We start from the raw sequence: 14,698 nt of genomic DNA, 5'->3' as shown, positions 1-14,698 counted from the left end.
TAGTTGGAGCTGGAGGGGTGGGGGTGAGTGGAGGACCTGGTGTAAGTCCTGGATTCCAAAGGTCAGAGAACCTGGAGTTCTGATGTCCAAAGACAGGAGAAGAAGAGTGTCCCAGCTCCATGAGGGAGCAGTGAAGGGGGAGGAGTGGGGAGGTGGTGGGCAAGAGAGAGAGAGAAAGAGAAAGACACTCATCTTGGCCTTTTTGTTGTTGTTGTTCTATTTGGGCCCCCAGCTGATTGGATGGTGCCCACTCACATTGAGAGTGAATCTTCGCCATCCAGTTCACTAACTCACACACCAATCTCCTATGGAAACACTGTCACAGACACACCCAGAACTAATGCTTTACCAGTTCTCTAGGTATCCCTTACTCCAGTCAAGTAGACACCTGAAATTAACCATTGCACCAAACAATCCAACCATCACATCCTTGGTAATTGCCCAATCGTGCTACAAACTTATGTCCACACAAAACCCACGCAAGAATGTTTATAGTAGCTTTAATTATGATTGCCAAAAACTAGAAGCAAGCAAGGTGTATCTCAGTAAGTGAATAGACGAACTGTGGCATATCTGTTCAATGGACTATTATTCAGAGATAAAAAGAAATGAGCTGGCAAGCCATAAAAGACATGGAGAAACCTTAAATGCATATTGTTAAGTGAAAAGAGCCAGTCTGAAAAGGCTAGATACGATATGATTCCAACAATATGACTTTCTGAAAAAGGCTAAACTATAGAGAGTAAAAAGATCAGGGGCTCACGGAGGGGAGGGCTGAACAGGGGGAGCACAGGGAATTTTTAGGGCAGTGAAACTATTCTGTATTACACTGTAATGGTGGCTACATTTGTCAAATGTCAAATCCCACAGAACTGTACAACACAAAGAGTGAACCTTAATGCAAACTACAGACTTGAGTCGATCATAATATACCAAGGTTTTTCCATTAATTATAACAGCACAATCATGCAAGATGGTGTTATAAGGAAACTGTGTGCATGGGAATGGGAGAGTGCATGGGAATTCTGTACTATCTGCTCAATTTTTTCTGTAACTATATGTTCTAAAAATATTAAGCCTATTAATTTTTTAAAAAAGGCTTTTACAGCACCTGGCCTGTGTTAGGTGCTTGATAAATGTAGCTGGTGTTGGCGTCAATCACCGGCAGTTGCATTAGGAGAGAGCCTGCTGGAGAAGATACAGTCAGGAGACCTGGGTCTCAGCCTGAGCACTGCAGGGGCTATTGGAGGTGGCCCCTAACCCGTCCCATCCTTATTTCCACAGCTCTGAATCTGGAATAAGAGAAATTCCTCCCCTCAGTGCAGTTGGGAGCACTGAGTGCTGTGTTTTGCAACAATAAAGTGTGTGCAAACAATTTACTGCCTGCTCCAGGCCGTGGGAGGAACGGATGGATGAGAGGAGTGGTGGGGGGAAGCCCTCACAGCCCCGAGAGCTCCCTGGACATGCTGTTGTTGTTAACGCCAGGCTTAGCCAAGACCAAGGGCCAGACCATCCTACTAAACACAGCTCTGCCCAATTCTCAGGCCTGGGAGAATTTGAGGGCCAGGACGGGGCTCACATCTTCATGTGCCTGTGACAGTTATCACTGCGCAAGGCAGACCAGGACTGAGACTTGGGGCCGGCCCCTGTTCTGCCCCTGCCTGCCTGTGGAGCTGTTTCTAGCCCTCTGAGCCTTGGTTTCCTCCTCTGTATATAGGGTCATGGTAGAGCTCACTGGGAGTGTGTGCACTGTGTGGACAAGTGACTTTGGAAACGGTTTGTAATCTGTGACACACACACCCACCAGGAAGGATGGTGGTGGTTAGACACAGAAAAAGCTACTGTTTGGGCCAGGTGCATACTTTATCACTAAATCCTGGCAGTGCCCCAAGGTAGATGTCATTGCCCCATTTCAAAGGACACTGAGGCTCCCAGAGGTGCAGTGCCCCCTCTCAGGGCTTCCCGATGGCAGGTAGCAGAGTATTGAAACCCGGCCTGTCTAACTCAGCTGCCAGCTTTCTACACAACACTGGATCCTGCGGCTGCTGTTCCTGCAAGATCTGGGGATGGTGGGCAACAAGTGTAGGGAGAGGGGAGGCCTACATCAAAAAGAACTCAGCTTTCCCCACTTTGTCTGTTTTTGGGGGGTGGGGCCAGACGATGGGCAGAGATCCTATTCTCTCCACCCTCAAGGTGACTGAGGATGAGGAAGGACAGGCACTCGCCCGACAAAGGGGCAGCGGGTGTGACCCCACCTCGTCTGGCGGCACTACAGGTACAGAAGTGGCTTTAGCAGGCCTGGGAGATCAGGGTCTGGGTGAGCGAGGGGGAGGTTGAGCCGGCATCTCTGCTGGCTCACTTGCTTTTATTAAAAATAATTCTGACGCCAACTATTTTGTAAGCGTGTAGGGCACACATCCAGAGAGGCCCATCTGACTGCGAGATAATTTCAAGGCTGAAGAACGTCGTTCGTGCCAGACACCTCGCACGAGGCGCTGCGTGAAACTGGCCTACTTATCCCAGGCCTCCTGTATTTGAGGGGGAGGGGGCAAGCCATGTTTATGTATAAAGGAGACTGCGCTCAACATTCCAAATGAAAATACTCTTCAATATTTCAGTGCATCGTTAACCAAATACATTTCAGCTGGGGCTTACTCCAGCCGATGTGAGCAGAGGCGTCAGATGACTCGCAGTCGGTGACTGAGGGATTTTGCTGAGAGATGGTCATGAGGCTCAGACACCCATGGGATTGGTGGGTTGCCGCGGCTGAGCCCTGGTCCATGGGACATGTGTAGCCGGGCACCTGCTAGATGCCAGTCTCAGTGCTTGGCCTCATGCAGGCGGGAACAGCTCTGTTTCCTGGATGTTGGCCTCATGTCGGGGGCAGATGTCCAGGCCCTTTCACAGTACTCAATGTGTGCTGTGGTTAAGGGCAGCGCTGGGTGCTGCGGAGCAGGTGAGACGGTACTGGGCCCAGCCTGAGCACTGGGGGAGGCTCTGTGAGGGAGGGGACCTGGGGGGTGGTGGTGAGCAAGGAGAGGGGGTTCCTGCAGAGGTGGGGGCCTGAGGGGGCCGGCCATTCTGGCTGGAGTGAGTGTGAGGCTAGTGATGAGTGGGGATGCAGAGTGGACAGGGGTCCAGCTCTCAAGGCCCTGAAATGCGCCAATGTTCTCCCCTGGGGTTGGAATTGTGAGACCAGTGACTGCAGGCAGCTGGGGGCCGGCACAGGCCTGTAAGTGATGGGAGCAGGCAGGGCTCCTGCTTCACACAGCCATGGACAAGGCTGCCAGCACCACATTTCCTCTGTCTTCCCCAGCCTCACTGTCCCCACTGTCGCCAGGGTGGGATGAGGAGGGCCTGGCACTCTGTCAGCCACCAAGGGAGAGTCTGTTGCGGCCACGTCCTGACCCTCTCATCTGGCTGTGAGGCAGGCCCTTCTTCCCATCTCTGTCCCCAGCACCTGCAGAGCAGCTGGCAGGGGTAGGTGCCCCAGAAGCACTTCCCGAGAAAGTAGTGCAGTAGGAGCAATGGGATCACACTAGGGGCAGACCCGCTTCCTGAGCATTTTCCACAGGCAGACATGGCCCTGAGCGCTTTCCGTGTTTTGTTTCATTTCATCCATCCCAATGTTTCCAGGAGGCAGGCACCATTATTATCTCCACTTTACACATGATGAACTTGAGGCTTGGAGGAAGTTGCCTAACTTCCCTGAGGTTAGCTAGCAAGTGACCAAGCGCAGATTGAAAGCCCAGTTTGTCTGATTCTGGAGACTGTGGCTTTGGGTATATAGCAAGTCAACCCAAGGCAGCCCCCGGAGCTGGGCACATAGCTCAGGAGGCAGGCATGTAGCTCATCAAGCAGTGGAAGAAATGTTTCTTATTTTGGTCAAAGAGCACTCAGCATATGTCAGATAATAAACAATGCCATTCTTAGATCTCCCTCTCCAAGCAAGGGGTGTGTGGTGTTTGAGCTCTCATGGGAAGGGGACGTGGGGAAGACTCCACAGTCAGTTTTTTCTTCCTTTGCTCTCATGTTCCCTTTGGTTACTGAAAGGGACCTTTAGCTTATATCTTAAAATAGCAAAAACATCTGGCTTTGAAGTAAACAAAGTTCAGAAGCCCCCAGATGTTGGTCTTTTGTTAGGACCAGGACAAGATTCTTGGTTGCCCAGCTCAAATGTTACCTTTGCGAGTAAAATGTTTGTCTCTCACAGCTGACACCATGATTTTGCCTTTAATTGCCTAATCTTGATGCTGTCCTCATCTCCTACTACGGAGATGTGAAATTTCACTCTGGAAAGAGCTGAGGGCAAAGTCTCCATGATAAGAAGGACCTCCTGAGTGCAATTTACATGAAATAAATGCATCTTCACTGACAAATTTGTTTCTTTATTTGATTCTGGGCAATGAGAGGGCTACTCGAGGGCTTCGACATCCCAGTTTTGCTGATAACATCCTCATTTAGAGTTCTGTGTCCTGCTGGAAATTCTAGAAGTGAAAATTAAAATTCTTATCTTTTTTTTAAATGACGATTAACATTGGCATGCTGGAGAGCATAAGCTACATGTTACTAAATTCCATCCAGCTCTTGAAGAGCCATTGACATTCTGACAGAGGTGAAGACAAGCCCATTTGGGGAATGATGAACCCAGGGTGCAGACGGGGGGTTCCTTAGGTGGGGAGAGCCACATATTAGATGTAGGTCACTGTCAAATTCTAGCTTTTGTTTTGAGTGGTGAGTTTGCGGATGCTTATTCCATTATTAAAAATAGCTAATTTAAAAAGCTAACTAAATAAAAGTAGGTTACGCGTGGATCATGATGGAAGTGTCTCATGAACCCGGGGTGATGGGTGATGGCTAATCTAATTCTATGCACCTGAGGTCTAATAAAACACAAAACAAACAATCAAAAGCAAACTTATTTAAACGGATTATTTGAGTTTTAGATTTCATCATGTGCATGCTTTTTCTCACTAGTTTTTATTTTTTTCCTAATTATTTTAAGCACCATTTTTTCTTCTCCATTTCAATAGCAAGGTCTCCTTTTGCAGGTTATTTTTGTTCTTAAAGGTCTCAAGCATCAGGGATCCGGTTAACCCCTTCAGTGGGCACCAAAGTCTTATAACGGCAGAAGGAAGGTCTGGCTGGCTTCAGGAGAGGGGAAGATGCTTTAGCACTTTGACACAGCAGGCACTGGGTATGGGTGATGATCCAGTCCAACTGGGCATTCAGAGGAGGGGAGGGAGACCCTGTCAAAGAGACCACCTCTACTCTGAGCCACGGTTCTCACACTCAGGATTCCCTGCTTTGAGGATGCAGGGCATCTTTTATTTTTGCATTTGTCCACTCATCAAACATTAACTGGGCACTGGGCGAGATGCTTTGCATGTTCTAGGCCATGTGCTAGGCCCTCGAGGATACAGAATGCACAGTGGGTGGCTTTTCTGGGTCACAGCATGCTACGTGCCTTGTATGCGTTCTATCTTAACCCTCACCGCGACCTTCCTCTGTTGCTTCCCCCCATGATAGCTCTGGTCATATACTATTGCAATCGTCAACTGTATGTCATATTCATTTGTGACTGAGAGCACTGGGTATAATGGAAAGGGCAGCAGACACTGAAGTTAGACTGGTTTTTATTCAAATACTAGGGTCCCCACTGTAATATATTTTTTAGAGGCAGGATCTCTCTCCGTCACCCAGGCTGGAGTGCAGTGGCACAATTGCAGCTCACTGCAGCCTTGAACTCTTGGGTGCAAGCAATCCTCCTGCCTCAGCTTCCCAAGTCGCTGGGACTATAGGCAAGTGCCATCATGCCTGGTGAATTTTTAAGTTTTTTTATAGAGATGGGGCCTTGCTATGTTGCCCAGGTTGGTCTCGAACTCCTAGCCTCAAGTAGTCCTCCCATCTCAGCCTCCCAAAGTGCTGGGACTACAGGCATGAGCCACTGCTACTGGCCCCCACTGTAATACTTGACGTGTCTGTGTAATTTCACCTCTTTGAGGCTCAGGTTTTCCATCTGTTGAATGGGAATAACAATGCTTACCTCATAGGATGGTGTGAGAAGTAAATGAGGTAATTCTTAGCAAGCATTTTTTATTTTTGTCTCACATAAATGTTCAGTAAATGGTCTCTTTTTTTTTCCTTAAGAGGCTAGGATCTGTACCTAATTTATCTTTATATCCCTGCAGGGCACAATACCTGGTAACACATTCACTAGCTGTTAGTTGAATGGATGAATGAATGAATGAGTACGTGTTCTTTGAGCGTGAGAACCCAGGCTCTATCATTCTTCACAGGCTTCTTTCTTTTCAGCCCCCAGCAGCTGTGGGATGGGGAAAGCCGTCTCCCTCAGCATGGCACCCACACCTCCAGCCAGTACCTAACTGGATCTGAGGGCCTCAAACCCCTTGGATCCACACCATGGAGGGAAGAAAAGAAGACCCTCTGGTCTTTCTGCTGACACTTGGCAAAAGGAAGAACGACCACTTAACCACAGACTTCTCCTTTTGCTACTCAGTAGCTTCCTGAACGGTCCTAAGAAGGTGGCTGTCTCCAGATGCCCCTCTCCTTGAGAATCAGGGGCTTGGACCAGCCTTGAGAAGGAGGCAAGAACTGGGCCCTGGCTGGCACCAGCAGTGGCTCCTGAGACCACAGGCACAGAAGGCTTCCCATGTGTGGCTTTCATGCCCAGGCCCACTTCCTAGACCCCCAGGCCCTGCTATTGCCTTCCAGGAGTGAGGAAAACTCAGAGGACGGAGGAAAGGGAGACAGGAGGTTGGACAGGCACCCTCTCTGCTCCAGTTCTGTCCTCCCAGCAGGCCCTGTGAGTTGACTTTTATCCTCCTGCTGCTGCCGTCCCCTCTGACTCCTGTTTCACCAGCCCTGCCCCCTCTGTATCACTTAAGTGAACAAGCACTGCTTGGTGTAGCCCTGGATGGGGGGAGAGCACCCTGGGTGAGGAGGTAGGAGGCCTGAGTTCAAATCTTGCCTTCTTTTGCTGCTCCCTGGCTGTGGGAGTTTAGACAAGTCACTTTTGCTCTTGGAACCTTAGGGTACTCATCTGTAAAAAGGGGTGCTGTTGCCCACCTCGAAGGCCTGGTGTGAGAATTTGCAGCGATATATGCACAAGTGAAGTAATCTCAAAACTGCTGTTACTACTATTCCACCTGGTGATGACTATTCCACCTAGTCAGGGGCTGAGGTCTGGCGAAGGGCCTGGGAGATCCCAGCCCTGAATTTGCTTTGTGCTAAAAATAAGTATTTTTCTCATTTCCATAGCTTGGTCAGCAGAATACAGAGACCCTGGCAGACCCCAGAAAACCTCACCGGAGCTTGAATTGCGGACAGCCCCCGTGGATTCCGCTTACCGGGAGCAATTTAAGAGGCAAACAAAACATGAAAAACTACTCAGAATTAACAATGGGCCAGATGGTAATGCTAGTTTGCAGCAATAAAACATGATAAATAGCTTCCTGCTGCTACTCCTGATCAATTTCAATATTTAATAATTCCACTGCCACCCCCACCCCCTCATCTGGCCCCCTCCGTGGGATCCTGGATGACTCCCCACATTCAGCTCACAGAGCAAACACTTCTTTGCTTTCTGAAGGTGTCAGCAGAAAGTGCCGCTGCTCGACTGTCACATGAGCACTCTCAGTCCTCGAAATGATAATTAATCTGCCTACTTCTCCCGAAGACGCTCCATCTCACGCCTCTCCTGGTTGCCAGGGAGGGCTGTAAGGGAGCTGCCAACTGCAGAGATGCGATAGAGGCACTCACCTTGTTGATTCAATGACTGTTGCTATTTCCTGGGTTTTGCTTTTGACTTAAAGAAAGGGGAGCTGCAGGGAGCTCGGTGGTCATCTCACTCTAGGACCAGTGAGTAGGAGAAGGCAACCTGGAACGGGCTCGGGTGGATTGGTGTTTGAACCTTATCCACCAGCCATGCCTCTCTAGGCCTCAGTTTCCTCCTCTGCACAATGGAGATAATCATATCTACCTCTAGGAGAATTCTAGCCGGTGCTGCACATGTAAAGTGCCTGCAGAGTGCTTGGCATATAAGAATTGGCCAAGAACTGGCAGCCAGGAGCATCATTATTAAACACAAAGCCAAACAGCAAATGATGTCTGAGCGCCAGTGCCCTGCAGGAAGGACCAGCTGCATCTCTGTAGTTGGGAAGTTTCTGGCCCACGTGGGTGTAGGGCAGGATTGGCTAGGGGTGCAGCAGCTGCCAGGCAGACTGCCCCCAGGATTCTCCCCAAGGGGTGTCCACTAATAAGATAAACTGCCTTGCACCATCAGCGAGGACTCCAAAGACCTCAGAGCCACCCTGGAGAGCAGGGATTGTTGGCGCCATTTTACAGACGAGGAACTGGAGATAAGGAGGTGGAATGACTTTTCAAGCTGACATGGGCAGGAAATGGCATAAACAATTCTAATCTGGATCTCCCAACCTGACTTCATGTCCTCTCCACAGACTCACAGCAGCAAGCTGCCCCACTCCTCACGACCCGGTGCCTCCCTTCTGTGCGTCCCTTTTGGAGGGAGGCAGCCAGAAAAGGGGGTGGCGTGGGTGCCAGGGTGCTGCGGGCTCACAGTTCCTGTGTGATCTATGTCACCTGAGCTACAGTTTACTCGTCTGTGAAATGAGACTCATAATGCCTACTGCACTGGTTCACCGGGACATTTAATGAGGAAATATGCATGAAAGGACCTTGAAGTTTTGTGATGAGCTGTACAAATATCAGTTATGGTTATTATAATTTTTTTAGAAAAACACCCTCTGGGCTGGGCGCAGTGGCTCACGCCTGTAATCTCAGCACTTTGGGAAGCCAAGACAGGCGGATCACTCGAGCTCAGGAGTTCAAGACCAGCCTGGCCAACATGGTGAAACCCTGACTCTACTGAAAAAAAAAAAAATACAAAATTAGCCGGGCATGGTGGCTTGCACCTGTAATCCCAGATACTTGGGAGGCTGAGGCAGGATAACTGCTTGAACCTGGGAGGCAGAGGTTGCAGTGAGCTGAGATCGTGCCACTGCAACCACTCCAGCCTGGGCAACAGAGTGAGACTCCGTCTCAAAAACAAACAAAAAACAAAAGAGAGAGAGAGAAACACCCTCTGTGAGAAAAAAGATAGGAAACTCATTCACCTAAAGGTGGGTTCTTCTCACAGAACCCTTCACCACAGAACCTAGAGGATCAAGATCAAATTTTCTTGTGTGGCATTCAAGGCTTTGACAGCTCCCATAACCCCATCTCTACCCCTTCTCACACATCCCTTTTTGCTCCAGCCCATCTGGGCTACTTGGTATGGTCTAAGCTCAACAGCCTCTCCTGTGTCCAGGCCACGGCCGGGCAATAGCCCTGCCAGAGTGTCTGGCCCAGCCCTGTTCACCAGCTGATCCCATACACCCTTCTCCTGAAGTCTTCCTTGGCCCTCCCTGGATGAGGAGCTCCTCTGCTGAGTTCCCGGATAGCTTCTCTGAGCTTCTCTCCCTCCCAGCCAGGCATCCTACTACCTAGCGTCATTTTCTCATCTGCCTCCCAATGCTACAGTGAATTCTTTCAGGACGAGAACCAAGCACTATACCCTCCAGCCCACCCAAGGCTGGGCCCAGCATATGCTCAGGAAATGTGTGTGAGGGGTGAACAAATGAATGAATAACTGAGTGTTCCCAGTATAGATGGAATCTGAGCCTTAAGCAAAGGCAAGGAATGCTAACGGTGGTATGAGAATTTGTAGCAGACAGTGCTCCAGCATTTAAATTCAGCTCAATCCCTGGGATGATGTCTAGATCTGATGGCATCATCTTCTTCCCCCATCTGAACCCTTGACAAGAAGGAACAGAAAATATACCACCCATGCCTGTCAGGACCCCCACAGGCCATGGCAGAGGCGTTTGTCAAGTACCTGAGTCCCGCTGGTCCAGGGTCATGGAGTTCCACCTCCGTGTGATGTCAATGTAGAGGATGTCCACGGCAGCCATGGACAGGCTGCTGCTGCTGAGTTTGCAGCTCCTGCCAACAATGGGAAGTGACATGTCACTGCCAGCCTGAAACCTGTCCTGTCTATCTCTCCTCCACTCCTGTTAGGGACTGAATGTTTGTCCTCCCCAAATCCATAGGTTGAAATCCTATCCCTCCAATGTGACGGTGTTAGGAGGTGGGGCCTCTGACAGGTGATTAGGTCATGAGGGTGGAGCCCTTGGGAATGGGAGTAGTGCTCTTCTAGGAAGAGACACTAGAGAGCCTGCCTCCTCTCTACTCTCCACCATGTGAACATAGAAGAAGGGAGCCGTCTGCAAACCAGGAATTGGGTCCTCACCAGACACCAGATCTACCAGCACCTTGATCTTGGTCTTCCCAGCCTCCAGAACCATGAGAAATAAATGTTTGTTGTTTAAGCCACTGAGGCTGTGGCATTTTTGTTCTAGCAGCCTGAACCGACTGACATTGTCTTTGTTTGGATTGTGTTCCGGGCCTGGAATGTCCTCCCTTACCACAGCTGGAACTACTGCAGGGTGACTGGCATGGAGCCATGGGAGAGAAGGCAGTGATGTAAGTGAGGTTAGATCCTCGGGTTCCTGTAAGTTCAGCCATTTGGTTAGTTATGGGTCTAACAGGCTGGAAAGAGCAAGAACTTTAGAAAAGCAAGGCAAGTCTTTTTTTTTTTTTTTTGGATACAGAGTCTTGCTCTGTCATCCAGGTTGGAGTGCAGTATTGTAATCTTGGCTCACTGCAACCTCTGCCTCCTGGGTTCAAGCAGTTCTCCCTACGTCTGTCCCCTGAGTAGCTGGGATTACAGGTGCCCAGCTAATTTTTATATTTTTAGTAGAGACGGAGTTTTGCCATGTTGGCCAGGCTGGTCTCGAACTCCTGATCTCAGGTGATCCGCCTGCCTCGGCCTCCCCAAGTGCTGGGATTACAGGCGTGAGCCACTGTGCCTGGCCAGGAGAGCAAGTCTTGAGTTGTAGCCTGGCTCTGCCATTTGGAAGCTGCATGGCCCTGGTTAAAACATTTCACCTTTCTGAGTCTCAGTGTCCTCATCTATAAAACAGGTGGTCTTTATTATAGTCATTGTGTGTCAGCCTGACCTTACACAGCAATGTGGGTCCCTGCTTGCTCCAAAAGAGAACGAACTCCCCATGTCAAGAAATACCCCCAGCAACGTGTCCTCATCTTCCTATCTCTTAGTCTCCAGAAGGAGGAGGGGAAGCTAGGCCCTCGGCACTGCCCTCTCCTGGAGTGTCCAGGCAGCTGACGGTGTCATGCTCAGATGACCCAAGGATGACAGCATGTCAACAGTACAGGCTGAAGCCATCACTACTGTCCAGAAGCAATTTCCCACTGGAAATGCTCACCAGATGAGTCCCTGAGGACACATCTATGGACAAGGGCTCAAGGCTTCTGTACTTTACCCATCTCAATCTGTCACCTGAAGATTCTACATAAGCCCTGAATCAGCCACACTAAGCCCCAGATTTATAAAGCAGAACAGCACAGGCTGGGTCCTTGCTGCTCTGTGTGGGCTGACACAGCATTGCTGGGGAGGTTCCTTGTTCCTGACTTTAGGGGAGTCACCTGGAATTGACAGGAGGATTGTGGGGGGCGGGCCTCTGAGCTTTGGATGCTCCACTTGTTTAGGTGCAGGGAGGCCACAGTAACCAGGTTTTCAGTCTGATGTCAGCATTGGTGCTCCCTGTCCATGCCACAGCAGGGGTGTTTAGAATCCTCCTACCCCTCCCCAGCTTTTTTTTTTTTTTGGTCTGGAAATGTGGAGGGGAGGGCAGTCTGGTATGCCAAAAAGAGCATGATTTAGGCATCAGACAGATTAGGATTTAAATCCTGACTGGAATCTTTTCTAGCTGTGTGACTGTGGGGAATTTACTTAAACCTTCTGTGCTTTTATTTCTTGGGCTCTAAAATGAAGATGATAATACCTGCCCACACGGTTGTGAGTACATGCCAAGAACCCAGCCTGGTGCCTGTCACCTGGTAGGCCCACAGCAATTGTGAGTTCCCTTCCCCAACTCTCTCCCCCTTTTCCCTTTTCTTCCTCTAGATCTAGAGCCATCTCACCCCAGAGGCTGCCTGGAGCCAACCTTTCAGTGAGTGACCCTGCCTGTTCTGGAGAAATGGAGTACACCAGTTGGAATATCTGTGTACAGGGCTTGGGCTCTCTCTTCAGACTGGAAGCAGCCCTTGGCTTGTCCAGGTGCATCCCTGTCCTGGACAGGATCGTGCTGGGAGGCCTGTCCCAAGGCAGGCTGGATTTGTCCAGGGAATCCTGAAAGCTAGGCCTCTGGGCCAGCTGTCAGGTTGGCTGAACTACATTCAATGCTGCTTTCAACTTTTCAAACGAATCCACATCCACTGCCTCAGCTAATGATGAAGTGGCTCTTTGATTTCCCATTTGTCATTATCCCCTGTGTGAATAGCTCTGTTAGGGACCGGACAGGGGAGGGGTTGATTGGCAAGCAGGGTTTGGGCATCAGAGGCCCCTCTCCAAACCCAAGCACACCCCTAATGACAGTGGCTGGGCGTGTGCCCCACATGGTGCCCAGACAAGCCTGGTGCTCCTTGTGTGTCAGCACACTTTCTTGCCCCCTTCCTCCCTCCTCCCTTTCTTTCTTCCCGCCTGTATTTCCCAGGCCATCAATGCACATCCTGCTTCCTCCTGGGCTCCTGCTCCGTATTTCAATCACGAGTCACGGTGGCAGACTTCAAAGCACATCAGCACACAGTTATTGAGCCCCAGTAACCACATGTCAATGGACGCAGAGGTTTTCACATCACTTGTCACCAAGACGGCTATCTACTGGGTTCTGTGGGGGACGATGTTCCAGTCTCTCCCAGGGTATTCGAACAGCCTGCATTGCTAATTTACAAAGCTTCATTAGGAACAGCCACAGTGTCCTCTAATTATCATATCAGTGTCCTCTGGGCTACCTGCTCTTCCACAAGTCAGGAGCGCTGCCTAGCTTGCTCTGTGGGTTAATGGAGTATTAAAAGGGAAACCAAACTGACCACTCGTATATAGTCGTTTTTTTTCTGACAGGTAGAAAATAGAAGTGTCAAAGCTTTAGCAGGAGCCGTAATTTACCAAAGAAATTCTCCGTTTATTCCCTTTCCAAGGTAACTCTTCCTCCCTAGTGATGCCTGCAAATATAGTTGATTGCAACATCTGCTACTGGGACAGAGGAGGGATCCATGCTGGCTGCGGTAGGCAGGAAATGCAAATGCCTTAAAAGAATCTTGATTCTGTAGGCATTTCTTGGGCACTATCTGTATGCTAGGGCTTTTCTTGCTCATCAGCTCTCTGGATTTTAACCATTCCTTGAGGGTGGTATTCCTGATCCCATTTCAATGAAGCGTATGCTGAGGCTCAAGAGATGGGACGTGACTTGCCCAAGGTCACACAGCCGGAATTCACATCTAGTCCATCCTTGGAAGATAGAGTAGTGGGCTTGGGAGCTGTGGGGAGGTGGCCCAGTCCAGGGCTGCAGGAGGGATTCAGGAATCAAGAAACCAGGTCTCAGGCCAGGGACCAGAAGGGGTGGAGCCTCTAAAGCACTCCTGTGGCAAGCTTTGGGATATGGGGCTGGGGCTAAGCAACCAGGGTGCTTGGATTTGCCCTGTGGTTACCAAACATTCTCAATAAACTCAAACAGGAAATGAATGACTCCAACAGTCAAGATATCAGGACTTTGGAATGAATTTTTCATCCATCTATCCACTGAATGAGAATTTATTTGTGTCCTCTCTGTGTAGGCAGTATTCTGGGCTTGGACAGCAATGAATTGCTGAATGGGCCTTGGATACCGTTCTCTGAGACTGTACGTGATCTTAGAGTCTGGGGTAAAAATGTGGCTCTTAATCATTGAGAACAGTTTTCCCTTATGCCTGGGGATGCAGCTCTTCAAATGACTAATGAGTGGAAGGATAAATTCTTCAGTGGAAGAAAAGTCCAGGAAATAGGGTACCATGAGAAGCCAGAAAAGTTTCTAGGAAAGGATAGGTTAGAAATGTACATGGAAAAGATGAGCTTTGGAGTCAAATGCACATGAGTTTGAACCTTGGCTTTGCTGCTTAACCTTGTGCAGGTCATGGAAGCTCTCTGCGTCTACATTAGGAAATTTCGATTTGCACAGTAAGAAAAAGGCTGCTCACCATACAAGGACCTTTTAAGGACTAGCTCAGTGCCTGGCACACATGGGGAAGTGGCAAATGGCAGTTCCCATCCTTCCTCTCTGATGTAGAACCAGTTTGAAGAAATAGTCTTTTGTTTTTGTTTTCCAGAATCAAAGGAATTTGGGCACATAGGATGGGAGAGAATCACAAATCATTTAAGTTCATTAGGAGTCCAAGTATAGAAATATTTGAAATGATCATTCTCATTTCCTCTTAACAACTACTGACATCTCATGGGAAATTTAGGAACCAACTTTTTCCACTCCATAAAATCCTATTTATAGAATTTCTTTTGTGTTCATCCTTCTCTGTGCAGAAAAGAAGCTTTTTTTTTCTTCTGGAGAGGATTCTATAATGTGAAAGCTAACAAATGATCAATATTTATTTTTTAAAAACCATACTACCTAAACATCTAAGGGGGCAAGAAGACAACTCCAGTTTAAAATGTATGACTTCGAAAGGCCATTGATATCCAAGGCATGCAATATTGCTGGAAAGGGAT

The 14,698-nt window shown here is 49.0% G+C and overlaps 1 protein-coding gene across 7 annotated transcripts in view; it reads right to left on the bottom strand.

Annotated features, from left to right (window-relative positions):
* The window catches only part of TTLL11 (tubulin tyrosine ligase like 11), a 278,099-nt gene that overhangs the window by 34,686 nt on the left and 228,715 nt on the right, over positions 1-14,698 (bottom strand). For 6 of the 7 annotated variants that reach the window (XM_054658398.2, XM_016961590.4, XM_063787531.1 and 3 more), the window contains one exon: positions 9,917-10,023. The exons of the other annotated variant lie outside the window; for it this stretch is intronic. In XM_054658398.2, coding sequence (XP_054514373.1) covers positions 9,917-10,023 — 107 coding nt within the window. The remainder of the gene's footprint in view (positions 1-9,916; positions 10,024-14,698) is intronic. 7 annotated transcript variants of the gene reach the window in all.

This window comes from Pan troglodytes, chromosome 11 (genome assembly GCF_028858775.2).
Source record: "Pan troglodytes isolate AG18354 chromosome 11, NHGRI_mPanTro3-v2.0_pri, whole genome shotgun sequence".
NCBI classification, from domain to species: Eukaryota; Metazoa; Chordata; class Mammalia; order Primates; family Hominidae; genus Pan; species Pan troglodytes.
The sequence above is the reverse complement of the archived record's forward strand: the minus strand, read 5'-3'. Positions and strand labels throughout refer to the sequence as shown.